At 36.9% G+C, this 26,953-nt stretch overlaps 1 protein-coding gene across 3 annotated transcripts; it reads left to right on the top strand.

The window, feature by feature from the left end:
• Positions 1-1,688: 1,688 nt before the first annotated feature.
• On the top strand, positions 1,689-26,839 carry LZTR1 (leucine zipper like post translational regulator 1). Of its 3 annotated transcripts, none has more exons than XM_081324310.1 (20): positions 1,689-2,146; positions 2,438-2,500; positions 4,364-4,420; positions 5,489-5,568; positions 5,984-6,092; positions 7,163-7,246; positions 8,101-8,158; positions 8,675-8,814; positions 10,883-11,084; positions 11,868-11,978; positions 13,311-13,403; positions 14,915-15,010; positions 16,232-16,415; positions 18,352-18,521; positions 19,322-19,478; positions 20,945-21,071; positions 21,577-21,726; positions 22,945-23,050; positions 24,340-24,493; positions 26,641-26,839. In XM_081324310.1, the coding sequence occupies exons 1-19, from the start codon at positions 1,980-1,982 to the stop codon at positions 24,490-24,492; spliced, it is 2,307 nt and encodes a 768-aa protein (XP_081180436.1). In that variant the 5' UTR covers positions 1,689-1,979; the 3' UTR covers position 24,493; positions 26,641-26,839. The 3 variants fall into 3 exon arrangements, with proteins under 3 accessions (XP_081180436.1, XP_081180437.1, XP_081180435.1); XM_081324309.1 differs by having other exon boundaries at positions 1,691-2,146; positions 24,340-24,420; XM_081324311.1 differs by lacking the exon at positions 13,311-13,403 and having other exon boundaries at positions 1,690-2,146; positions 24,340-24,420.
• The last annotated feature ends 114 nt before the right edge of the window (positions 26,840-26,953 follow it).

The raw sequence follows: 26,953 nt of genomic DNA, 5'->3' as shown, positions 1-26,953 counted from the left end.
TGAATACATTTATTCCTTCTGAGTTCTATAGTGCTTCTGAGTGAGAAGTCTGCAATTTTTGTCCCATAGGTTGTTTCATACATAAATAGACTTAAGGATAGCTGTGTACAAAGTCTATATATAAAATAAACGTATCTACAGAATGTATACTTAAGATGATTTGATAGCTGTCGGTAAGGATCAAGACTAACAGATCTACATAGAAAAATATTTATTTGTTTATTTGTTTCAATTTATATACCGCCCTTTTCCCAAAAAACTCGGGGCGGTTTACAGGGCAAATTAAAACAGTGCAATGTACAAATTAAAATAAAATTAGATTAATAGCCCCAAAACAGTTTAAAATTTAAAACCATTAAAACCCCTTAGTCCAGGCCGGCTAAATCAAATAGCCAAGTTTTTAGGACCCGGCGAAACGAAGGAAGGTCGGGGGCAATCTGGAGTTCCACAGGCAGCTGATTCCATAGGGCAGGCGTGCCCACCGAGAACGCTCTCCCCCTGGGGATCGCCCGCCGGCACTCCCTGACCGGCAGGACCCTGAGGAGGCCCTCCCTGTGGGAGCGCACAGGACAATGGGAAGTGGATCCTGGCAGCACGTGCTCCCAAAGATAATCCGGACCCATGCCATTTAGGGCTTTATAGGTCATATAAACATATGACCTATAAAGTATAGAAAAAGATAAGTAAGCAAACAGCACAATATTGATTGCAATGTCTAGTGTCAACTTGGTTTTTATCGTTTTCTGGCCTAATTTATTCATAGTTTTACTTTACTACTGTTTGATGAAAAACATTCCTGGGAAGAAATGTCCTTGGGCTTATATACCTTATTGATGCAAAATATGAAATTCTTGAATGTACAATTTTTGAGAACTATCAGGGGTTCTAGCAAATCCCATTTCGTTTTCTTGAAGAAAGCTACACAAATAATAAATACATGTCCATGCTGAATCCATTCACCATACTTTGTAGTGAAAAGTAGTAGGCACTCGTGTTGTAAAAAAAGGTATAGAGGGAGATATCAGTCAAAACATAGATAAATTAGTTATCTTACTTGTGATCATTCCCTTTAATTTCTGTTCAAATTGTCTTTTAAATGCCTTCATTTGAAAAGTCAAACTAAGTTTTATGTCTTCACAGTCAACATGGTCTTTGGCATCTTTTATAAAAGTTGAGAAACTGAACTGTTTCTAATAGTTTAGTCTATTCTATTCTATTCCCATAATTCTCTATTCTATTCTATTCTCATAATTCTCTATTCTATTCTATTTTTATTCATTTTCTATTCTGTTCTGTTCTATTCATTTTCTATTCTATTCCCATAATTCTCTATTCTATTCTATTCTATTCTATTCTATTCTATTCTATTCTATTCTATTCTATTCTATTCTATTCTATTATTATTTTTATTCATTTTCTATTCTGTTCTATTCTATTCATATTCTATTCCAGTGCTTTTTTTGTAAAAGAAAAAGGTGCCGGAACTCACACACGTCATACAACCCACCTTGCCTACCCTACAAAGTTCCATCCAAAAAAGGTGCTGGAACTCCGTTCTGAGCGTTCTATGACAAAAAAAGCCCTGCCCCCTCCTATTTAACAAAATGCTCTCTTAATATTGAAACGACTATCGTTATACGTTCATCCTAGGCTGCCTGAATCACAATTTTACTATATAGTTCACAAGCTTTTTTTTTTTTGTCTTGAACGTTTGGCTGCCGTTGCCACGTTACAGCATAATTGAAACACATACTTCGAAAGGACATATGCGACTCAATGATCAGTACCACGTATAATTAGAACACAAGCTATAAAACGAAATGATCACCCTTGAAAATGCTACCCCAGGAAGCATATGGCATGCTGGGAATTGTAGTCGGAGTTCCGAATAAGACTCGGTCTCGGCGGGGCCGTGGGATGTCGGGAATTGTAGTCGACGTTCGGTCCTGGTCGATGTCCTCGGCAGCAAAAGCCGGGCCATGGCGGCTGCGGCCAACTCTGGCGGGCGGTCCAAAGTGGCGCCCAGCGTAGATTTTGATCATAGCTGCTCCGACAGCGTCGAATACCTGACTCTGAACTTCGGGCCTTTCGAGACGGTGCACCGGTGGCGCCGCCTCCCGCCCTGCGATGAGTTCGTCGGGGCTCGGTGAGGCGTCTCTGGGGATCTGGGGTCTGCGGGGGGCTCGGCTTGGTGTGGGGCTGAACAGCTTGTAGGAGCCACCGACGAAATCCCGGACCGGAGGGCAGTTTAGGGCAGCGTTTCCCAACCTTAGGAACTTGAAGATGCGTGGACTTCAACTCCCAGAATTCCCCAGCCAGCTATGCTGGCTGGGGAATTCTGGGAGTTGAAGTCCACGCATCTTCAAGTTCCTAAGGTTGGGAAACGCTGGTTTAGGGAAGGGATGTAAACCAAGGTTGTCTTCTCTTTTCTTTCCAGCCGTAGCAAACACACCGTGGTCGCTTATCGAGATGCCATCTACGTCTTTGGTGGGGATAACGGGTGAGTCTCCCGACGTTCCTCCTTTTGGTTGTAGCCCCTCCTATGCCCCCACACAAAACAAATGCTGGCTCCTTTTGCGTTTCCCCGCTCCCTAACATGGTTCACTTTAGTAAGAGCACACATAAAGTTTTTTCCAGACAAGGTTTTCTAAGATAAGGATGCAGAGATTGTGATGGGAGTAAAAAGGATTATTTAGGAAATAATGTCCATTATGCAATTCTTACCATGATAAAGAAAAGAAAGAAGCAAAGGAAACTGGAATGTTTACAGTGATGGAGGTTCCTCTTAAATATTGCCTGTCATGAAAATATTGCTAGGCAAGCACCTTCTTTTCTCACTGCATATTAAAAACAAGTGTGGGCATAAAAAGGCAAACTGGACTTGAGTAGTTTGCAAGAGTATTTCTAACCACTTGAAACTGGGATGGGAATCTCTGGATGTTCTGGCTGCAGAATCCCAAAGGATTACATGAGGTGACTGGAATTTCTTGTTTTTCTTTGAAGATCTGGATGACTGAGAATCTCCATAGACGTCTGGATGCAGAGGTTTCTCTTCTCTGTTTGAGATATGTTAACTCTATTTTGCCTGCTCCATGACTTTCTCTTTAGGAAAACACTTAAGGGGCCAAAGACAGTGAGGATCGCCTTGGAATGCCTAACTCATTTCCCTTGAAGAATGCCATGGCGTACCAAAAGTGATGAGTACATCTATAAGCCTCCTGGCTTTTCCTTCCACCTTCCCCACAATCTTTCTCCTCAAGAAAAGGCTGGGATAAACCATCTCACTTTTATGTGACTGACTCTATGCAGCTTGCAGTAAAATACATAAAATGCATAATATGAAAAATAAACCAGTCATCCACACAGCCACTAGACTGGCTCTATCTTATGCGCAGGGCCCAAGTCTTAGGCACAGGAACCAGGTTTTCAAGGTCTTGAAAAAATGTGAATATAATTCAACGGACTGGAAATTGTGATCATATCCAATATATCTATGTAATATGAAAGCTAAAAATTGTGACAGGAATATCCAAGACGGTCAGTCAGTCTAGAATATGAACAGTCTATCTATCTGAGTTTCCACTTAAATTGGAAATTTATTTAATTTAATTTGTATACCGCCCTTCTCCCGAAGGACTCAGGGCGGTATACAAATTAAATTAAATAAATGTCTCCATTCAACATGACAGTAATAGATCTTTAGCTAGAATATATATATATTGTTTCAGAAAATGCATGCTTAAGGATTTACCAACATATAAAAAATTTCTGAGGTCATCTCAATGGGAAGGGTCAGTGCAATAGCAATTTTATTTACATCTACTTTGAATATGCTTTACATTGTCTAGTGCACAGTGGTTGCTTTTATGATTGTTATAAAAATAATTCCTATATAATTTGCAAATGAAAGAACTTTTGTTAGCCCTGAAAATATAACATTTGAAGATACTAAGATAAATTTTAGTAAAAAGGGGTTTATGTCATCCTACTATTACAGCTTTCAAAGAAGGGAATTTTAGTGTTATTACCAAAAACGTAGTCTTTACTGAGTCAGTAATTTTCAAACAGATTATTAAAAGCATAAATAAGACATTTGCTTGAGGCATTTAGGAAACAAGTATGAACAAGCAAAGTTTTAAGTTATAAATATTCTGTTTCTATTAATTATATTTATTTGTAAAATTTATTCTAATATAATTGTCAAAGAAGTTACTGTTTTTCTCTCATTTGATTTAAAAATGGTTAGAAACCAAATAATAGGTAGATTTTAGCTGAGTAAATTTCTTTCATCTATGAAGGTTCTTTAATAATATTTTTGTGACTTCTGAATATACATTTATATATTGCTTTCCTTACTTTGAAGGAAAACTATGTTGAATGACCTGTTAAGATTTGATGTGAAGGATTGCTCTTGGTGCAGGTACATTTCTATTTTTAATAAATGTCCCATATTACCAATATTTGAATGAATTAGAGCTTCTGAATATTTGACAAAATGAGAAATTATTTTCATGATGGCAATATACTTTATTTTTATGTTCTGATTTGGAGTCAAAATAAGTTAAAGTCATGTTAGAAAGAGAAAAACAATTTTGAACTTTTTAAAAGATTTATAGAATGAGCATGTAACTTTAAATATATTTACTATAGTTTGTTGTAACTAAATATATTCAGGATTGTATGTTTTATAATAGTAAAATGATAAAATATACTATCACAGAATTTTATCAAGTGCCCAAATTTCTTCTGAACAAATATTTAAGATGTTCATAGATTATATAGAGCAGGGTTGTGAAACTCACAACGTCACATGACGTGTCGCGACGTATCCCGACTTCTTTGCCATTGCTGGCAATGGGGTGGGCACGGTTTCGCTATGATCCATTCGGCCCACAGGCCAGCAGTTTGACACCCCTGATACAGAGGAGCAATTACATATAACTGGCAAATTCATAAAATATGTAAGAATGTTGCTAATTTAAATATGAAATACGGTGCTCTACCTACCTACCTACTTAACTATCTTATTCCAACCCAGTAAAATTATTTTAGTAGAGCTGGAAAACAGGCAAAGCAAAGTATCTACACCTTTGCCCTTTTGTAGACGGTGGTGGCTTCCAAAGGAGCTACAGTCATTTGGAAAAAAAGCACAACAGCTTTAATATTTTAAAAATATGTGCTTCATACAGACTGCCTTTCATCTTTCAAAGGATGTCTGTATCTCTATTTTATTACTAGTGTTGTTAAGTGAAAATATTTCCTTTGTTCTAAGATGTAAATTATGACCTCCAAAGAACTTTTTTGTTATATGGCAGGCAGTCTAAAAACCCTTGCTGATCTATACTTGTTTTGTTTTGGCCACTTTTGCTATGAAAGACATTAACTTAAAAATACACACAATCAACATTTACATGTTTTTTCATTAAAGTACCATATTAACTAAACCTTTTTTTTATTTCAACGTACTGTTGTGTGTTGTCCTGCATAGGGCTTTTACTACTGGGACCCCACCAGCACCAAGGTATCACCATTCAGCAGTAGTTTATGGAAGCAGCATGTTTGTATTTGGTGAGTTATCAGAAGGCTAAATTGGGTTCTATGCATAATTTGGAATCTTGGTGAATTAACATGAGGAGTTAACAACAAACGTATATAGCACTGACAGAAAAATAATTGATAAATGTTATCATAGAATACTTTAATGATTGTCAATAAGGTCTGAAAACAATATGGAACAAGATAAGCTGACAGCACAAAAACAGTGCAAGAATCAGACATAATGCAAAACATACCAGTAAATAAAAAATCAATATAAGTTACACAATATAGACATGACAAGTTCTGAATATCATGTATGTTTCTTATGAACTATAAAAGCATTAATTGGTTTGCTTTATGTAACCATATTTATTGCCCTGTTATAAGTAATAAGTTATTATTAAATTATGCAAACTGTCTCTTTTATAATAAAATTAATATGTAGGTGGCTACACTGGAGATATATATTCCAATTCCAACCTGAAGAACAAAAATGATCTTTTTGAATATAAACTTGCAACAGGCCAATGGACTGAATGGAAGATAGAAGGAAGGTAAGAGTGTATGTATTACTATATAAACCTGTAAAAAGTATAGAACAGCACTCAGAGTAGTAATTTTGTATATAATTATGAAGGCTGCAAAGTATCTAGAGATTTCAAAATTTTGGCCTTGTCAGTTGATAAATAGTAATAGCATTAAACTCACTATGGTAGCAGTCTTCTTTCAATCAAAAAAAATCAATAAAAGGCAGGAATCAGTGGCTGGTTTTGCAGATAATTCTAAACAAAGGAACAGTTGCTTTTTTTTAGTCAGGATCCCAAATCAAACTAAAACTAAAAAAACAGGCTGTTAAAATGTGCCAGCTCTTTATATACTTAGTAGGTAAACCTAAAAAACTTGGCTATTTGATTTAGCCGGCCTGGACTGAGGGGTTTTAATGGTTTTAAATTTTAAATTTTAAACTGTTTGGGGGCTATTAATCTAATTTTATTTTAATTTGTACATTGCACTGTTTTAATTTGCCCTGTAAACCGCCCTGAGTCCTTCGGGAAAAGGGTGGTATATAAATCGAAACAAACAAATAAATAAATAAATAAAACCTTACTTCTATAGTTGACGTCACTAATGTAGAAAGAAAAACATTCAATTAACTCTTGCTTTTTTTTCTTGACAAGCAACTGTAACTGAATTACACTTTGCTTAGCCTGAGGGAGGATCTGGAGTTTTTAATGTGTTGGTTTGTTTCTGCTCTCATTAAACTACAAGTACCAAAATCTAGAGATCTAAATTATTTATCCATCTATCTCTCCATCCATCCTAAGCAGTTCTGGCCAGCTAACATAAAATTAGAAGAATAGTAAGGTAAAACAGGTAAAACATATGTTCATCTTCAAATCTAATATATATCATCCAGATCAGAGATATTGTATAGGTTTGTTCCAGTAAAAAATTCTTGTAGCATGTAGCCAAATAAAGTATATGGTGTTCTATACTAAACTTAGCTATTTCCCAAATAGTTACATTTTGATAGTATTCATTTAGGTATGTAATAATCAGCTTTTATCATACTTGTCTAACTGTATTATCAGTTAAGATACTGGTAAATTTGTCTTTATTTTAGATTACCAGTTGCCCGGTCAGCTCATGGTGCAACCGTCTATAGTGATAAACTGTGGATCTTTGCAGGATATGATGGAAATGCACGGTAAGATACATTATTTGTCTGAAACTATGATTATTTTTATTAATAATTATAAAACCATTCATTTTTAAGACTCTTGATATGATAGGATAAAGATATTTACTTACATGCCTTTATTAGTATTTTAATTTACTGTTGTTTTATTATGATATTCAGAAACTGATAATTAAGAAGGCCTAATCTGTTTGCAATTTATCAAGGAATTTAAATGAAATAAATTGTATGAACTTTGTTGTTCTAACATATGTTTCTTCATTGGAAAAACTTGTTTCCATTTTCTGGAACCTCTTTCTCAAGAAAATTAATTAGTAATAATATATACTATGTAGCGAAACCTATTTCTAAAGACTATAATAAGTTCTTTACTGTCTCCCCAACTTTCCTAATCCAAAAGAAATTCATGGGGGGGTATTAGGAATACAGATGATTGAATTTTAAATGTTTGAATATATTTTAGGAGCTTGGAATCAATTCCTTACGCTAAAAAAAATAGAACCTCTTTCAAAAAGCTCCTTCAGATTTTCCATGAATTAATTTCCCCATATGGAAGAGAAGATGAGAAATAATCTTTGACGCATAATCCACGCGTTATGTCTTGGAACTCTAGCTATGACAATTGCTTATAGTGAAGATGAATGACAGGGATTATTGGCTGCACATTGTACTCCTTTTGGCCCCCAAATCCCAGTCTCCTTGGGATTACTGAACTTTGGCTTTTATCATTTTGAGCTGTTAGGGAACTTGTAATGTACAGTTCTAATATCTCTTAGGGCCTTGGATTGGAAATTTTCCCTCAGATAAAATAGATTGTGCTGTTACTGTTACATTCCTAAAAGGTGTATTTTCCTTCAATACAGATTAAATGATATGTGGACTATTAGTTTACAAGACAGAGATTTAACATGTTGGGAAGAGGTAAGAAAACTGACTATTAATATCTTAATATTGTTAAGTATTGAGTTAAAATATAATTCCTCAGTGAGAGTTGAGGTTAATCTATTTGAAGATGTACTGGGAAGGGGGAAATAGATATTGCTAATTCAACAGTTGTCACTATTTTCAAAACACTTTTGAACAAAGTTTGGCTGTATAGTGCTAACTCTGTGCAATTTTTTATATTTAAAATATATTGTTCCTGCTGGATTGTAACCTTGGGTAACTAAGATTGAAATCCTCATTTTTAGGCATAGGCTTATTAAATGTATTTTTACTTTTGGCAAGGGTACACAGATATGTAACCCAAATTGTTGAGCTTTCAGTACCTGGATTGAAAAAGTTTAGTTCCTGTTTATTTTTGATAGTATGAACTAATCAATACATTTCATTCTTCATACTAACAATGATTCTATAATATATAGATCTAGAGAAATACTGAGATTGCAGGTTTCAACACAAGACATTTGCAATTTATTTTGTGGTGTTGCTTTTCAGATTAAACAGACTGGTGAGATTCCCCCTTCATGCTGTAATTTTCCTGTAGCTGTCTGCAAAGAGAAGATGTTTGTTTTTTCTGGCCAGAGTGGAGCAAAGATTACCAATAACCTTTTTCAGTTCGAATTCAAAGAAAAAATGTATGTATGAAACATAACTGAGCAAAATCAAATAAGTTAATAAATGAGTATCACAGGTATATCTATAGAAATGTTTACTGTAATTTAAATTCAAAAGTTCTTGAAAATTGATTTGGAAACCATTCCCCTGATTTTATCTGATGTTGCTATCTTTTTATTCTAACTTCTTTGTATTGTTGTAATGCCATTGTGTTTTTATTTTTGTTCTATATCTTAAATTACAGTTTTTTTCTTTGTAATATGCCAAGAGTCATTTTGATTTCAGTAGCGTAGAAATATGTCTAATAAATACATTTCTATAAGGTATAGCCAGGAGGAAATTGTCAGTTCTGAGGGAAATAAAGTTCAATGGAAACATTGAAGAAAACGCTACTGAAAATGAAAACCAGGAGAGGGCTCTGAGAGAGGTGTGTGTGTATGTGCGCCTTCAATTCTGTTTTTGACTCCCGGTGACTGCCTGGACAATCCCCTGCACTTTTCTTGGCAAAAGAGTTTTTGGAAGTAGCTTGCCATTGCTTTCTTCCTAGGGCAGACATGTCAAACACAAGGCCCGGGGGCTGGATCCGGCCCGCGAAGTGGTTTCATGTGGCCCGTGAAGCCATCCTGGAAACAGTGAGGGAACGGCCCCCACTGCCTTGGCCCTGGCCCAGAGACCCTCCTTCCGCCAGAGACCCTCAGATCTGTCCTGCCCAGGCCCCCATAGGCACCCTTGATGCGAACAATGTAGAGCTGGCCACGCCCACCCAGTAGGCCATACGCACTCTAGCCACGCCCACCCAGTAGGCCACACCCACCCTGGCCACACCCACCCGGCCCCTTGAGGGCAACCACAATGCTGATGCGGCCCTCAATGAAATTGAGTTTGACACCCCTGTCCTAGGGTGTGAGAGAGTAACAGGCCCAAGGTCGCCCATCTGCCTTTGCGCTTCTGTGGGACTAGAACTCAGTCTCCCAGTTTCCAGTCCAGTGGCTTAACTGCAATATCAAACTGGGTCACAGGAGTAGACTATAGCATTTAGTTTAATTGAAGTAATACTGATTACCGTATATACTTGAGTATAAGCTGACTCGAGTATAAGCCGAGACCCCCTAATTTTACCCCAAAAAACTGGAAAAAGTTATTGACTCGAGTATAAGCCGAGTATAAGTATAAGCTTGGCCCCTTCTTAGCAACATACCTATCTATATTCTGTGCCACCACGAGCCGCTCATTGACTCTGGCAGTATCCCGGAGCTGGCTCGGCCGCGGTTCGCAGGGTCCGCTCATCAGGCTGCCAGGCTTCCTGGTAGCACATCCCGCAGGGAAGGTCTGCTAGGGAGGCGGCAGTCAAGCGTTGTTTCCCTCCTCGTGCGTGTGTGTGTGTGTGTGTGTGTGTGTGTGTGTGAGAGAGAGACCTGCGGGAACAGCTGGTAGAGGTGGCGGCAGTCCGGCGTTTCCCCCCCTCATGCATGCGTGCATGTGTCAGACCCGCGGGAATGGCTGGTAAGGAAGCGGCGTCCCCCCCCTCCTGTGTGTCGGGCCCACGGGGCTTGACACACAGAGAAACGCAAATGCTGGACTGCCGCCACCTTTACTAGCCATTCCTGCGGGTCTGACACACACACACACACGCACGAGGGGGAGAAACAACGCTGGACTGCCGCCACCTCTGCCAGCCCTGCAAGCCTCTGCCGCTCCCTTCTCTCAGCAGCCTGGCCCGAACGAAGGGACAGTTCTTTTTTTTTGTTCACTGGAGTATAAGCCGAAGTGGATTTTTCAGCCCAAAAAGTGGGCTGAAAAATTCGGCTTATACTCAAGTATATACGGTACTTCTGTGTTTCTGTTGTTATATATATTAAAGCAATAGACCTACATGGATTTAGCTTTACAATTTATTATTATTCAAATATGTTAGAATTATAATTTTATAATAATTATAAAATCATTATTATAATAATTTTCCTTTCTGTGAAGCGTGACAATTGTTGGAGGAGTTGTTGGGCCTGGATGCAGCTTAGTGTATTCCTGGTTTAGAAAACGAAACTAAACATTCAATTAACAAATACCGTTTGTTTTTTAAAATATCAGTTGGACACGAATCCCTACCGAACACTTACTCCGGGGATCTCCACCTCCTCCCCAAAGGAGATATGGTCACACTATGGTTGCTTTTGATCGCCATCTATATGTGTTTGGTGGTGCTGCAGACAATACATTGCCTAATGAACTTCATTGCTATGATGTTGACTCTCAGACATGGGAAGTTATCCATCCAAGTCCAGATAGTGAGGTAAGAATATAATTAATTGCCCTTAATTATCTTTGCAAAATCTCTGATTTAACAAATAGATTTCATATATGAGAGAAATAATTATAAGGAAAAAGGAATAATAAAAATAGTATAAATGCTGTTATTAAACATGGAACAAATTACCACTAGAATTGAAAAAAAGATTATGTTACAGCTTAGGAGGGGAATAAAAATATTCACTCAGGCCCTTTAACATTTTAGAGTTTCAATGCTGAATATGTTAAATTTTTAGTTTAGTTTTTTACATCTTGTTTTAATGTTTGTTGTTTTATTGCACTTTTGTAAGTTTCTCAGATTCATTAAGGAAATTGATGCTATGCAATGTGTGGAGTGTATATGTGTTCGATTGGGGCTGTTCCTGGGTAAAAAGGGCATTTAAATCACAGCTAGTCTATTGGTGAGAGGTGGAGCATTGTGAAGTGGTAAACAAAGTGAGATCTTCACCCATAGGGGATATATCTACTCTTTCTTATGACTAGTAAGATATTAAGGGATCTGACAATTTTCTCTGGTTTTCTTTGTCTGTATTAAAAAGACACTATCCTTTTTAAGCATGAACTGACCAATACATAGTATATCTATATATGATAGTGGCTCAGCATATGTGCTGTATTTCCCACACAGTTGTGTTGAATATTAGGCCTTGAAAACTGATTTTAGACCCAGAAAATATTGGTTACAGAGCACCAGTGAAGAAAACTGAGTTTGAGGTTGTGCACTGTAATATTTGTAAAGGGAATATTTTGCATTCTTTGTTTCTAGTTACCAACTGGAAGACTCTTCCATGCTGCAGCTGTTATCTGTGATGCCATGTATATCTTTGGCGGGACAGTGGACAATAACATTAGAAGTGGAGAAATGTATAGATTTCAGGTAATATATTGAAAGCATTGGTCATCAATTAATATAAGAAGATAAGGATTATTACTTTAAATTTTGACAGTGAACAACTTTTAAAATATTTTTAGTGTTTAGTATTTGCCTCATAGGAATAATAATAAATCAAATAATGTCAGCACTATTAATATTGTCTTCATAGAATTCTGTTTTGGACCATTACCCTTTGATCAGGAAGAGACTGCTACATCTTATATTGATTTGTAGGGAGATATATAAACATAAAAAAAATATGGAATATAATGGAAATGTTTCCTTCTGTCTTTAGCTAGTTGAGGTCTGATGTACAGATTGAGAACAATGTTAACTTGTCACAGAAACAAGTTAAAGTGTAAAGCATCGAGATCTAGCAGAGTTATTTTCATTCACAGAAATTTAGAGTCCAGTTCACGTGATTTCATATTTGAACTAGTGTTCTCCCACCACTTTTCAGGCCATTTTTTTTGTGTAAAATTGAGTAGTTTTTGACATTAGGTAAAGGTAAAGGTTCCCCCGCACATGCGTGCTAGTCGTTTCCGACTCTAGGGGTTGGTGCTCATCTCCGTTTCAAAGCCAAAGAGCCAGTGTTTGTCCGAGGACGTCTTCTGTGGTCATGTGGCCGGCATGACTAGACACCAAAGGCGCACGGAATGCTGTTACCTTCCCACCACAGTGGTCCCTATTTTTCTACTTGCATTTTTTCGTGCTTTCGAACTGCTAGGTTGGCAGAAGCTGGGACGAGTAACAGGCGCTCACTCTGTTACGCGGCACTCGGGATTCGACCCGCCAAACTGCCGACCTTCTGATCGACAAGCTCAGCATCCTAACCCACTGAGCCACCGCGTCCCTAGTTTCTGACATTGCAAGCTTTCTAATTTTATTCCTGGGTCTTCTGAACAGTTTGTGCTGTAAATTTCTAATATTTCATATATATTTCTTTTCCATGTAGAGTTGCCTCCATATGGTTGTGTTTCAAGAAACCACTTATGCTACTATTTCCTTTCCTTTATCTTATCTCATACTATTAGTTTCTTTCTCATACTATTTATTGCCCATTTTCTGTATTCTTCATAACATTTCCTGATCTAAGAGGAAATAATATCAATATGTATGTATGTATGCATAAATTAATTAAAGTTTTTCATTCTATTTCTTATGAAAATGTTATAGAGCAAATGGAGTTAAATCTTCTAAATAATGGACCGTTATATTGGTTCAATGACATAAAAAGTTAATAACATTTATGTAATCTGTTCATGCCAAACTATGGTTCGTAGCAATAAAACTTCCCATTTCAGACTGTAACATAGCAATAACTCTTGATTTCAGTTTTCTTGTTATCCAAAATGTACTTTACATGATGACTATGGAAGACTATGGGAAAACAGGCAGTTCAGTGATCTAGAATTTGTGCTTGGGGAGGTAAGTGAATTTTAATGACATGGCTGAAAAGGAGATATATGTCTACATCATCCGTTATCTATATACTATGTACTTCGTTTGTTATTTGTCAATATGGTTGTATTAACTGCTGATAAGGGGCTTGGAAAGTTGTCTAGAGGCCATGCTGTGTTTGATTTCCCTATTATTTTGATAAAGAAAAGTTGTACTCTACTTAGTTTATGCAAGCGTGTAATAACATTGGAGAGCCAGAACAAATTGGTGGTATAAATTCCAGTGTGATATAGAAAAATAAAGTCAGTGTTGATATTTAATCTTAGAGATCACCTACTCCAAGTTCTTGATCAGTGTAAGATTTATCATGCAAAATGTTACAATGGCATACCAGACAGACAGACTTCTAACGTCTGCTAAAATGCATGTAGTGAACCTGAGTTCACAACTAAAGCAGTTTGTTCTATTGCTTCAGAGCTCCTCTTATTAGGGCAGTGATCCCCTTTGCGGCTTGGCAGCCTGGCTGGGAGGAAGAGAGGGGAACCGGGCCATGTGAAGAGCAGGCCGGTGCACACATGCATGTGCACAGCTCAACTTGCGTGAGTGGCAGGCTGGCGGCACATACATGTGCATACAGCTCAACTTATGCAAGTTGAGCTATGTGTACGTATACACCTGTTGACCCGACGCTTGTGCAAGCTGAGCTGTGTGTACATGCGTGCTGGCCTGCTGTTTACGTGGCAGGGGTTGGGGATCCCTGTATTAGGGAATTTCTTCTAATGCTTAAAAGAAAGATGAGAAAGTGAAAAATGTGTTTTATTGTCATCTTTGCTTTTGAGACATGAATAAACAGCTAAAGACAGTGGTTTTCAGAACCTTAAGAACAGATACTTCTCCAGTGCCAATATAGTTATTATCAATCTTGATTCCAGAGGAATGTCAATGAGATAGTTACTGCTTATATACATACCATAGATGAACTGTCTTGTTGGTTTGCTATATACTCTCAGCCTGTATAGTACTCATTTCCTTGGCTTTGTAATATCTGTTCATCCACTGGAAAAGTGAATTTTTCTTTCAGCCCCTGTCCATAATTATCAGAGAACATAAAGAAATGCAAATTGTTTCTCTATATGTTTAGAGTTCAAGTGGTTTTATATTCACACAGGCTACTGCATTGCAGGTTTTTATTCATCATTTCTCTAGTTTGCGTCAATTTTATTGCTGCTATATTAGATGAGAACTGAGTAGAATTAGTCCTCTTGAATATAGGGAGGATACTCTCTCAGAATTTTTTCACAGTTGTAGAAGCTTCCTAAAATAGATCTTGTGCAGATACAGAACCTATATGAGTGACTGCCCAAATGACCATTCATAGTGAATTAATAATTGTAACCAGTCTTTTTCAATAAAAATAAACAATGTTTTTTTATTCAAAAACTGGCTAAATTTCCAATATATATATAGAATTTTGTAGGATTCAGTGATCAGTACAATCCTGCTATTCTTTTTCCATGCTGTCTCCCTACTGCTGACAGAAAGAAGAGAGGGTCCGAGGGCATGCAGTTATTGTCACAGCTCGCTGTAAATGGCTCAGGAAGAAAATTACACAGGCAAAAGAAAGGCTGAAACAGGTATGGTTTATTACAAATACTTATTGGATCCCCATTTTCCAATTTAACTTCTGGGGTAAATGAGGCCAACATGTACATTCTTGAATATTTAACCATAAAAATAAGTTAGAATAAATATGTTTGTTTGCAGCAATCGGCTCTCCTCTCCAAGAATAAGTCCATCAGGCCATTTGTTTGTGGTTTCTTTATAGCAATATATTACTGTAACAAGCACACAATAGCTAAAGTTTAATGATTATGTTCTGTCGTTAACTCCATTCACAGTATATTTTGATACATGAGACAAATGGATAGGAGGTTCACAGGCCACTAATATTTAGATTTTAGGAAAAGAGCTGCAAATAGGTGCTTTCGTGTTAACTAGTCAAATCTGTCATGATTAATCCAATGGCATTCAATTTATTTATTTATTTATTTATTTATTTATTTATTTATTTAATTAATTAATTAATTAATTAATTAATTAATTTTTTATACTGCCCTATTCCCGAAGGACTCAGGGCGGTTTACAGGGCAGCATAAAATACAATATAAAAATAGTATAAAATTAAAATAGATTAAATTAATTAAGCCCAACAATTAAAACAATATTAAAAACTAAAACCCCTTCAGTCCAGGCCTGATAGATCAAAAAACCAGGTTTTCAAGTCCCGGCGAAATGAACGCAGATCGGGGGCGGTCCAAAGTTCCACCGGTAAATCATTCCAAAGGGCAGGCGCGCCCACAGAGAATGCCCTCCCCCTGGGGATCACCCACCGGCACTCCTTAACCGACGGCACCCTGAGAAGGCCCTCCCTGTGGGAGCGCACAGGACGATGGGAAGTTGATGCCGGCAGCAGGTGTTCCCTTAGATAATCCGGACCCAAGCCATTTAGAGCTTTATAGGTCATTACCAGCAAGTAATCTAGAAGCGATGGGTGATTTCTTTTTTCAGTACCTACAGCAGGATGTAATATTTGGGTAAATCTTAAAATATATACTGTCATTAGATTTAGTTTGCCATTTGTATTAGAATATACCTTAATGTTAATAACCAGGTAAAGCAAAAATAACGGCAAATTTATTTAATGCTTATGTACATGCAGGGCTATATAAATAACTGTGTAACTTGTTTCATTTTGCAGCATTATTTGGCTTGACTTTTGTTTGTTTATTTTTGTAAAACTTGGATAAGCCTAACTTTTAGATAACCTTAACCCTAACTTTTCCTTCTTTTATTAGAAATCTAAGCAAGAGGTTAATGAGGAAGGACAAGAGATGCCCCAAAAGGAAATGGCAGGCAACAATGCGAAGATGGGTTGCCTACAGCCACTGCTGGAAGTGACAATCCGAGAAGCGGAAGCTCAGCCCTTTGAAGTGCTCATGCAGTTCCTTTACACGGACAAAATCAAATACCCACGCAAAGGTAGAATAGTAGAATTGCTTCCTAAGAAAAGTAGTGCATATTTTCTCTGTCTCTTTCTTGAATTCATCTTTCTAAGAAAGAAAAAAATGTGACTAATGACAGAGGCTTAGGATACCTAAACCATATGCAAATTTCATGCAATCGTCATCGGTGGCAAATTATGATACGCTTATGCCTGTCTGACGCAGAAAAGATCAGAATATGGCTGTGCTTCTGACGTGTTCCCAACATGATTTGTGAAACTTTGAGCAAAATGTGCATTAGAAATCCTCAGCAATCGGGGGTAATAGCTGCCCACTGAAAGGTGCCTTTCCCTAACTTTACAAGAAATATTTGAAGGAAATATTTAAGAACCTTACATTCTTAAAGTTCTTAAAGAAAATCTTAAAAAATATTTAAGAACCTCCAGCAGCAGACTGAATATTGAGGCTGTGAATTTTCAGCTGAGATGTGTTGAGAATTTGGGCCTTTGAGCTTAAAGGGAGATGGAGTACCAAGGAATAAGAGGAAGAAAAAGGAAAGAAAGGGTGAGGGCAGTGTCTGTCCAGGAGATAATAAGCCAAGTGATTTCCTATATTACACTATTGAACAGGAAAAGGTAAAGGCTTGAGCAAAGTACGGTAGTTATTTTATCACTTCTTATTATCCCTCCCTGTTTGTGTTCCCCAAGCAAATAGCCTACTTACAGAGCAGAATTTTCTGATCAGATTTGTAAATGATAATTTTTAAAAGCCTATATGCAGTACCAGAACATGTGCTTTATAGGCCGGTGTTTCTAGATTAAGCTAATAGCTGTCCAGCTTAAAGATTCATCTTGCAAGACCTTTATTGTGACCGGGAATCTAGAGAACTACTACTGATCAGAATAAAGATAGTGTTTGACTTAACAACCATTTGTTTAATTGTGGTCCAGAATTAACAACAGCCTCAGAAAGGTTGCTTTATGACCCACAAAGCATTTCCAGATGTTGCAAAAGGTTGCACCCTTATCCCCACAGTCACATGATCACAATCAGGATCCTTGGCAACATGCTCGGACTTAAAACTAGTTGCCAAACTCCATGTGTTCATGTGATTGTTATCTGCAGTCTTCTCTGCTGATTTCCCTCTGGGGGTTGGCTGAAAGAGCTGCCTATCGAGAAAAGATGGACTCCTTCGGTGGGGTGCAGGAACAGAGCTGAAGGAGATCCTTCCCAATGCCAGAGGGGAGCAGGCAGATCTTTCAGCTAGCCCCCAGAGACAGGAGACAGGTTGGGTTTTTAAAATTAGTTTTTAACTTAATTATGTATTGATTTTATGGGCATGATGTTTAATTGGTTTTTAATGGTTTTTTAATTTTTGTATCTGGTTTTTTATTGTGTATTGCCCTGTTCACCGCCCTGAGTCCTTCGGGAGAAGGGCGGTATAGAAATCAAATTATTAAATTAAATTAAATTAAAAATCCAAGAAGAGTTTAAAGAGAGCACCGAAAGATGCTGCAGTGCAGACCCTGGCCTCCCAGGGCCTCCACCACCCGATGAGATACCCTGTGCTACACTAACGACCTGCACTATCATTTAATGACCATAACAGGGAATGCAGGGATTGTGGTCATTAAGTGAGGCAATTATGCAAGTATTAATGGACTGCCACAACTTAGAATTGTAATGGGCAGGCTCCATTGCAATAATAGGTCGAAGTCTACCAGAACTCAGGGTGATACAGATATCTCGTCTTCCATCGCAATGTTTTCATCTTTTTGTATTTTATTGCTCTGTATTGCATTTCTTAACATAAAGGAACATGCATGCTTTAATAGCATTTTAATGTAGGCCGAGCCTCATTATTGCAATATTAATACTGGGAATCAAATAATTTTCTTTCCTGCCTGCTTCCTCACCTGTCACATTCTTTGCAATATGTGCAATGAATTTATTTTTTTGTTATTGTTGCATAGGGCATGTGCAAGATGTTCTGCTCATCATGGATGTGTACAAGTTGGCACTTAACTTCAAACTATCCCGACTGGAACAACTCTGTGTCCAATACATTGAGGCTTCAGTAGATCTGCAGAATGTACTTGTAGTATGTGAAAATGCAAACAAACTTCAGCTGGATCAGCTGAAGGTAGGTTTTTTGCAAAATTATAGCCTGTGGTTAAAGCTCTGGCTAGAAATCAGGAGATTGTGAGTTCTAATTCTGCTTTGGGCACAGAGCCAGCAGCGTGACCATGGGTCAGTCACTGTCTGTTAGTGTTAGGAAGTAGGCAATGCAAACCACTTCCAAGTTGTGTGTATGTGTGTGTGCGCGCGTGCGTGCGTGTGTGCACATGTGCGTGCAGAATTAATGAATTTTCATGTATAAAACTCTTCCATTTTAAACTAACTTGAAAATTCTAGTACCAGGCAATCAATTTTCAAGTACTTTTCTTGAATGAAACCACCCATTCTTGCCGGTGTTTCAGCTTTTTTCCATGTATCTGTAAACTATGCAAACTTGAATTATTTAAGGGAGATTCCAGTTCTATTGGAAAATAAAAAGTAAATGGACCTGATCCTATTGGTTAAATAAAATAGAAAAGTAGGTGTTGCAACTAAAGGAGAAGGTATGCAAGCCAATATTTTCCCGATTTAGAGAGACTCTGTTAAAGAACATTGGCAAGAATCAAAGGAAAAGCGATAAACTGGCTGTGTAATTTCTGAATTTGAATCTTTCAGAATTAGCTTCTATAAATATTGCAGAGTTAACTGTAATGCTTGCAAAACTGATCATTTATACTTTACTATATTGTAGAATTTTTATTCTATTATATTGTAGAATTTTTCTACAGTTGTTTGAAATTGTAGAAAAAATGTTCCAAACATGATTTTCTTATGATGTAGGGCTATGTATATGTACTCATATACGCATATATGCTTTTTTTTTAGGAACATTGTCTGAATTTTGTGGTAAAAGAATCACACTTTAATCAGGTAATAATGATGAAAGAATTTGAACACCTTTCTTCATCTTTGATAGTAGAGATAGTACGAAGAAAACAGCAACCTCCACTTCGAACACATTCTGATCAGCCTCTTGATATTGGTAATGTATCTTCCATCCAAAGTGAACTATGGTTTTCAGGTTACAGTCTGTGTATAAATTATAGAAGTCTGAAGTACAAGATAGAATTAAAATCCATAAATGTTCAGTTTTGAAATAAAATGAATTTGAACTCGTAAGTAAGATTCTACATAATTTTGTAGGTGGGGAAAAAAGATGGATGATTCTAGATCTTAGGATGACCAATAAAATAACCAATAAAAGATAATGTTTGGAGAAAGATGTCTTCATTTTTAACCTCCCATTACTGTCTCAGATAAATGAACTGAATTACAGTACAGCTGTTCTACAAAGTGTAAGCTAATCAACATTCATTATATACTACAGGTAGTCCTCGACTTATGACCACAATTGATATCATAATTTTGATCTCTAAGTGATGCAGTCATTAAGTGAGTCATCATGTGACCAGACCTGATTTTACGTTACTGCAGTTGTTTAGCAAATCATGTGGCTGATAAGTGAATCATGCAGTTGTTAAGTGAATTTGACTTCCCCCATTGACTTTGCTTGTCGGAAGCCGGCTGGGAGGGGTTAAGATGACTGCAAGACACTGCAACTGTTATAAATGTGAGTTGCTTGCTAAGTGCCTGAAGTGCAATCATGGGACTATAGGACCATAAATTTGAAGACATAACTCACTTTTTTCAGTGCCATCAAAACTTCAAACTGTCCTTAAAAAATGGTAATAAGTTAAGGAATACCTGTAGTAGCACCTACATGTATATAGCTTGTCTAACTGCCTCTTATTGCTAAAACTGATATGGTGGTCTCTTTAAATTTAAAGCCACAGCATTTTGCAGAGTGATAATGACAATCCTTCAGTCATTCTGTAGGAGGAAAAAATGAAAATGTGTTTTTCATATTTCCAATTATATTTTCCAAGTATATGTGCTAATCTCTGACACTGCTGATTATGATGATTTTGCTTGGGATGTAAAAAAGCTTATCACTATGAGAAGTAATTAATATTTTGCCAATTAAAAATTTTCAAACTTCCCCCAGGGTATTAGATTTCTGATGTTCAGCTTAGTAACTCTACTGTGCAGTAATTCATATCTGTTGACTATTTTCCTTAGCTAATAAATTTGTTGTCTCAGAATTTAGAAAGAATACAATAATACCTTGTAGCTTACTTTGGCTTTAAAAAAACGATTCAGGGAAACAAAGAAATTGGATAAAAATCTTCCTGGTAGAAGGCAATTGCAAGTCAGTTCTACATTATTGCCAAGAAAACTACGTGAACATGTCTATAGTTAGTAACTTGACTTGGGGAATTTGGTACCTTAGATTATCAAATATTACAAAATTCCTATTGATCTTCCTATGGCATTGTATTGAACTGAAAAGGTGGATACCATACATAATTGCAAGTCATTTGTAGCTGTTCTGATGTAATTAAGTCAATAATTTTTAATGTCTTGGCAAACCTTTATGTTCCTGTGCAGGAACCTCATTGATTCAGGATATGAAAGCCTATTTGGAAGGTGCTGGTCTAGAATTCTGTGATATCATTCTACTATTAGATGGTCATCCAAGACCAGCTCATAAAGCTATTCTTGCAGCTCGCTCTAGGTGTGTTTTACATTTTAATAAACCATGATACAAAATGATACAGATGTTAAAATATAATTTCTTATTTTGGCTTCTTTTTATTGTAAGATAAAAATTTGGCTGAAGCTTGCATGACTCCCAGCTACTCTGAACAGAAGGAGACTTCATTATTTTGAATGCAGAATTTTTATTGATATATATATATATATATATATATATATATATATATATATATATATATATATATATATATATATAATGAATAATTTTATTTATTTAAATTTATTATTTATTCATCTATCTATTCATTCATGCATGTTTCTGAATTTCCCATCTGTATGGTGAGTATGAATAATATTGTATAAAACCCTTGTGAGTTTAAAAACACTGTAAATTGTTGCATTTGAGAAACAAAATTTTTAAAGAAGCATTTTAAAATGCTCCAGTATTTCATTCTCTTCTCTTTATTTTATTTGTTGAACAACCAACCAGTGACACAATCTGTTTCTTCCTTCCCCCCCCCCAGTTACTTTGAAGCCATGTTTCGTTCTTTTATGCCAGAAGATGGCCAAGTTAATATTTCAATTGGTGAAATGGTCCCAAGCAAACAAGCATTTGAATCTATGCTACGATATATTTATTATGGTGAAGTGAATATGCCTCCTGAAGATTCCCTGTATCCTTTATCTGGTTTAATATGTTACTCATGTTAGGTATTACAACAGAGATGCTCAGTGTTTTCTAGCTGAGGGCACACTCTTTCTATATGCCAGGGATTACAAACCAAAATGAGTGGTGCCAGGACAAAACCCACAGTAATTACAGGTATCTTAATACTCTCCAGATTTTTTTTTTACTATTTTTCCCTTTCATTACATTCAAAATTGCAACTTTAAAATCTGTAGGGATTGTACCCAAGGCTTAAAAGACTAACCTGTGACTCATTTTGTACAACTCTGGATGTAGAATTATATACAGGTTAACTTATAATATTTGGTAATAAATATCCTGAATACGGATTCTGTGAGTCATGTAGAATAGAATAGAAGAGGACAAATAAATATTTACTATAGAGATCCTGTTTTATGAATGTTAACTCCAAAGTTAATAACAGGATCTTTTTTCTTGTCAACTTGTCCCTAGTCTACTAAGACTTGATAGCTTTAAAACAGAGGTCATCGACCTTTTGGGCACCAGGGACTGGTTCTGTGGAGAAAGGTTTTTCCACAGACCGGTTTTGTGTGCTGCCTGCATTCCACAAATGGGGCTTCGCTTATTTGTGCGGACCGGTTCCTGGCATGCTGTAGCCCGGTACTGGTCCACGGACCAGGGGTTAGGGACAGACCCCTGCTTTAAAACACTCAATAGTTACAGGAAGGAAATGGAGCCTCCATATTTTCATTGTTCTTCCTGTTGGAAAGCTCTTTGTCTCCTGAAAATCCATTTCTAGTAGATTCTGATTCCTACTGAAAATAGAAGAAGCATCATCACAGTCAGATCTGGAACCAGCCCACTAATTTTCCACTATTCAGATTAAAATTCCTCAGGCAAGGAAATAGATTCTTGGTGGCTCATCATAAGAAATAATCTTCTACCAACACATCAATTCTGGGTTTTTATTTTGCTTACACCATCTCCTTTCTGTATATTTGGGTTCATGGAGAATTGGGAAACAGCTGCTGCACATATAATTTGGCTGAAATGGCAGCAGTGTGCATGGCCCAGAGCCAAAGATAATTTTCAGTTATCCAGCTGCAATTATAACAATAACACACTAGAGAGAATATAAGCAGAGGTCAAATCTTTGTTTGTCCTTATTGCTATTCTGCTTCGGTTTATGGTACTTGTATCTTTATAATATGAAACACGAATTCTCTTTAACTGTTTTTTTTAGCTACCTTTTTGCTGCCCCTTATTATTATGGGTTCTATAATAATCGTCTTCAAGCATATTGCAAGCAGAATTTGGAAATGAATGTCACTGTGGAAAATGTGCTTCAGGTAATTGCTATTAATGAATCAATTTGGAACTAATTGTAATTATCTCAATATACTTTTTCTAGGGAATAATCAGTTGAAAGTTCCAAAAATAAGTACTGCAGAGTTTGCAAGATAGGACTGTATGGTCTGATTGGTTTCTAGATTTATCTCTCTCTATGGTCTACCTATCTCCATAGTCAATATAGAGTTCAGTGCATTCCTTTTTTGGAGTTATTGACTACAAAAAATATATTACAAAAATATACAAATATTTAATATATCTTAAAATGATGATAAAGAATATCCATATTTCCTTATTAGGAAAAATGTGGTTCATTCGTTAAATATTTCTAAATATTTAATTGTAGTGAATTACCAATTCCCTTTTTTCTTTACTGATTTTATGCAAGAATGGAAGGTAAATTATACATTGTGTGGGTTATAATAGTGCAGTCCCCTTTCATTGATATGAATCATCTCAAATCATGGAAAATGGCCAATTGGCAAACCACCAGATGATTTCAAATTATATAGGACAAATCTCAGTATCTGAATGTCCCCATGCTCTGAAGAATCCCTGGGAGACCAGAGCCATCATATATTTCCCCAATAGTGTAAAGCTGACAAGTCATTAAACTAGACCCTGCCTTTCAAAATGGTGCATATTCATTATCTGGTTCTATGTTTTTATGAAGCTCAAGGATGCTAAACTTCTGTAAAGTTTGTTATATGTGTATTTAGTAAGGCTGTAAGAGGTTTGGTTTGAAAACAAAATATGGTTTGGAGAACATCTATAGGCATATGGCGCTTGTTGGAAATATAGTTAGTCCTTGATTTATGACTGATCACTTAGCAACTGTTCAAAGTTTCAACAGACCACCTAAAAGATACTTATGACTCAGTCCCAAAGTTATTTCCACGGTGTCACTCCTGCACTCATTCACTCTGACCACTGACTACAGAGATGCTGCAGCATGCTGCCCTACCACTTTTTTTCCTCCCCCATTCTGCCCTGCTGGTCCCCCACAGGCACTGGGCCTGCTTTGCCAACCCATTGGGTTCCACGCAGGCCTCCCCACTCTGTCACTGATCGCTCACGTACTTTTTGGAGATCTCTAGAGCTCAGAAGGTCAAGTAGGAAGGAGCACAGGCTGCCCCGTTGCTGGGTCACATGGCACAATTCCACAAGTGGCTGTTTTTTTCTCAGCAAAAAATAACACTGGTAAAGCTCTGTTTTCCTTTCTTCACTAGACACAAGCCTTAGCTTATAGAGTCTTTTTGATGCAAGAAACTTGTTTTTTTTTCTTCAGATTTTAGAGGCAGCTGACAGGACCCAGGCACTGGACATGAAGAGACACTGCCTATATATCATTGTTCACCAGTTCACCAAGGTTGGTTGGATGTTTTCTGGGGTTCTGGGCATCTGCTGTCCTCTTTCACTGCCATGGTTGAAAACAGCTTAAGGTAGTCCTCATTTTCATTCTTGTTGCTCCCTTTGGATTGTTTGCTATGCATTTTTAATCTGCCTTGATTAATCTTCAGTGTTCCTTACCCAATGTCTCCCTTTAAATGTTTCCTGTTCTTCATTCTTCTGTTAGTATTGGTCTTGTAATATATTGATACATATAAGTGTGTGTATGTGTATAATATTTATATTTAATTATTTATAAGAAGAATACGTGTCCTACAATTAAGACCGTATTATAATTAAATTACATATTACATTTACATTGTTTACAAGTATGAAATTAATTCTAGAGAATCCAAGAAGAGTTTAGTTATATGTTTCTTTTCTTTTTTTTAAGTGTATGGTGTACATAGCCAAGGAAGCCTGCAGTGCTTTTTAACCACAGAGTAGTTTTGGTAGCCTAAGATTGCTACCGTAATTCATTTTGTTCGTGCATGTGTGCTATCCACAGTACATGCTGGCTTGTAATTTTTGGGAGGATGTCAGGTCATCTGTCTTCTGCTGATCTCACCTTGCATCTAGGCAGGTCTGCATGAAACATTGCTAGTTTTTCCCACCAAAGTGCCACTTTTTTATCTTCTTGCATTTTTACATGCTTTAAAACTGTTATTTTGGCAGAAGCTAGAAGCAAATGACGGGAGCTCACTCCACCAGGTGGTCCTGTGGGCTTGAAGCGCTGGAATGCTGACCATCTCTGGCTCACAAATCCATGTCTTTAAGCCGCTGTACCACTGCACCCCTTTATGTTTCAATAATAGCAACTCTTACAGTAGCATAACTCATCTATGCAATATCATAATCATTACATTTCAAGGTCAATTTTTATACTTTGCATACCTGGGCAAAGATAGGAAGAGCTCCTATGTTTCATTAATAGCAGCTCTTCCTGTCCTTGTCCAGCTATGCAGTGTATAAAATTTGACCTTGAAATGTAATGGTTGTGATACAGCATAGACAAGTTATATCAGGGCTTTTCAACCTTTTCACCCATTGTACCACTTTTAGGATATGGCAACATCTGAGTACCATGCCTAGCAAGGTGTCAAAAACTTGATGACCAAAAAAAAAAGGAAAAAAGTGATTAAGTACAGGTAGTCCTTGACTTACAACAGTTCGCTTAGTGACTGTTCGAAGTTACAATGACACTGAAAAAAGTGCCCCCCAAGTCACAGCCGAGCAAGACACCTGCCTGCCTGCCTGGCCGCGCTTTTCCTCCTGTCTGAGGTTTTCATTGTTGTGAGCATTTCTGTTGAGGATTGGCAGCGAGGATGGGGTGGGGGGTGTTTGGTTTTTATTCCCCCCTCCCCCATCTGCTGGGTGGTTGCAGCAGGTTTTGGTCACTTCACATGACCCTGGGACACTGTGACCGTCATAAATATGAATCAGTTGCCAAGCATCTGAATGTAAATCACAAGACCCTGGGGATGCTGCAACATTCCAGCTGATCGGCGCTTCTTCTGCACTAAGCAGACGTGCTGGGATCCCTGGCGCTTCCGCTGAGCCCTGACAGCCCTGCAGCTCCAGCCGTCTCTCGCTCAGGCTTGTGCAGTGCTACCACCGGTTCAGCTCATTTCCCTCCCTCGCTACCACATTTTTAGGATGGTCGCATATCACCTTGTAGAAATATTCTGTAATAATACACAGATTGATATTTGGGAAGTCATCTTCTTACTAAATCCAAACTATATTTCCCTTTTAAAATTAGAAATTGGCTTTGGAGATTGGATTTATTGTATTTAGCTAAATTTTTAATTATTTAATTTTTTAAGCACTATAAACATGTTAATATTTTAAGATTTCATCTGTTAAAAGCCATTGTTTAAACTTCTTTTCCATTGATTTTAGTTCAAGAATCTCATCACTAGTTTTCAAAAGCTACATCTTGCAGAAATGAGAACTAGAACAAAGCAATGGAAAACCTTAAATGTTAACTGTGTCTTCTCATTATTGCTACACTTGCTTGTTTCATGGAAGGAAAAACATGTTCCATTACATTAGTTTTCTGTATAAATAAATAAATAAATAAATATTAAGATTAGGTTTATTATGCTCAGTTGAAAAAATAAAATATTAATTTGTACAAAACATATTACTGGATTCATGGTAATAACTAATCATTTTCCCTTTATCTCATCTGTTGAAGGTATCCAAGCTGCCAAATCTTCGGTCTCTCAGTCAACCTCTTCTACTTGACATCATAGAATCATTAGCAAATCACATATCAGACAAACAGTGTGCTGAGCTTGGAGCAGATATTTAAGATTTTGTTTATTCTGCATCTTGCATATTTTCTTCTAAGAGATTACACTCTTCCTATCTATAAAGATATTTAATATCAATAATATACTTTCGATTCTTGTCAGAACAATGTTGCTAAATTGAATGCAGTCTCTAAAAATCGGACACAACTGAATGGAACAAAAAAATATTACGCATGCAGACATATTGGGATGATT

The sequence above is a fragment of the Vipera berus genome (assembly GCF_964194415.1).
Source record: "Vipera berus genome assembly, chromosome: 3".
Classification (NCBI taxonomy): Eukaryota; Metazoa; Chordata; class Lepidosauria; order Squamata; family Viperidae; genus Vipera; species Vipera berus.
The sequence above is the reverse complement of the archived record's forward strand: the minus strand, read 5'-3'. Positions and strand labels throughout refer to the sequence as shown.

Coding starts and splice junctions, on each gene's coding strand:
- LZTR1 (XM_081324309.1), top strand. CDS start 1,980: ATGGCGGCTGCGGCCAACTCTGGCGGGCGGTCCAAAGTGGCGCCCAGC. Junction 8,159..8,674: donor ATTTAACATGTTGGGAAGAG/GTAAGAAAACTG, acceptor GTTGCTTTTCAG/ATTAAACAGACTGGTGAGAT. Junction 21,727..22,944: donor ATGCCTCCTGAAGATTCCCT/GTATCCTTTATC, acceptor TGTTTTTTTTAG/CTACCTTTTTGCTGCCCCTT.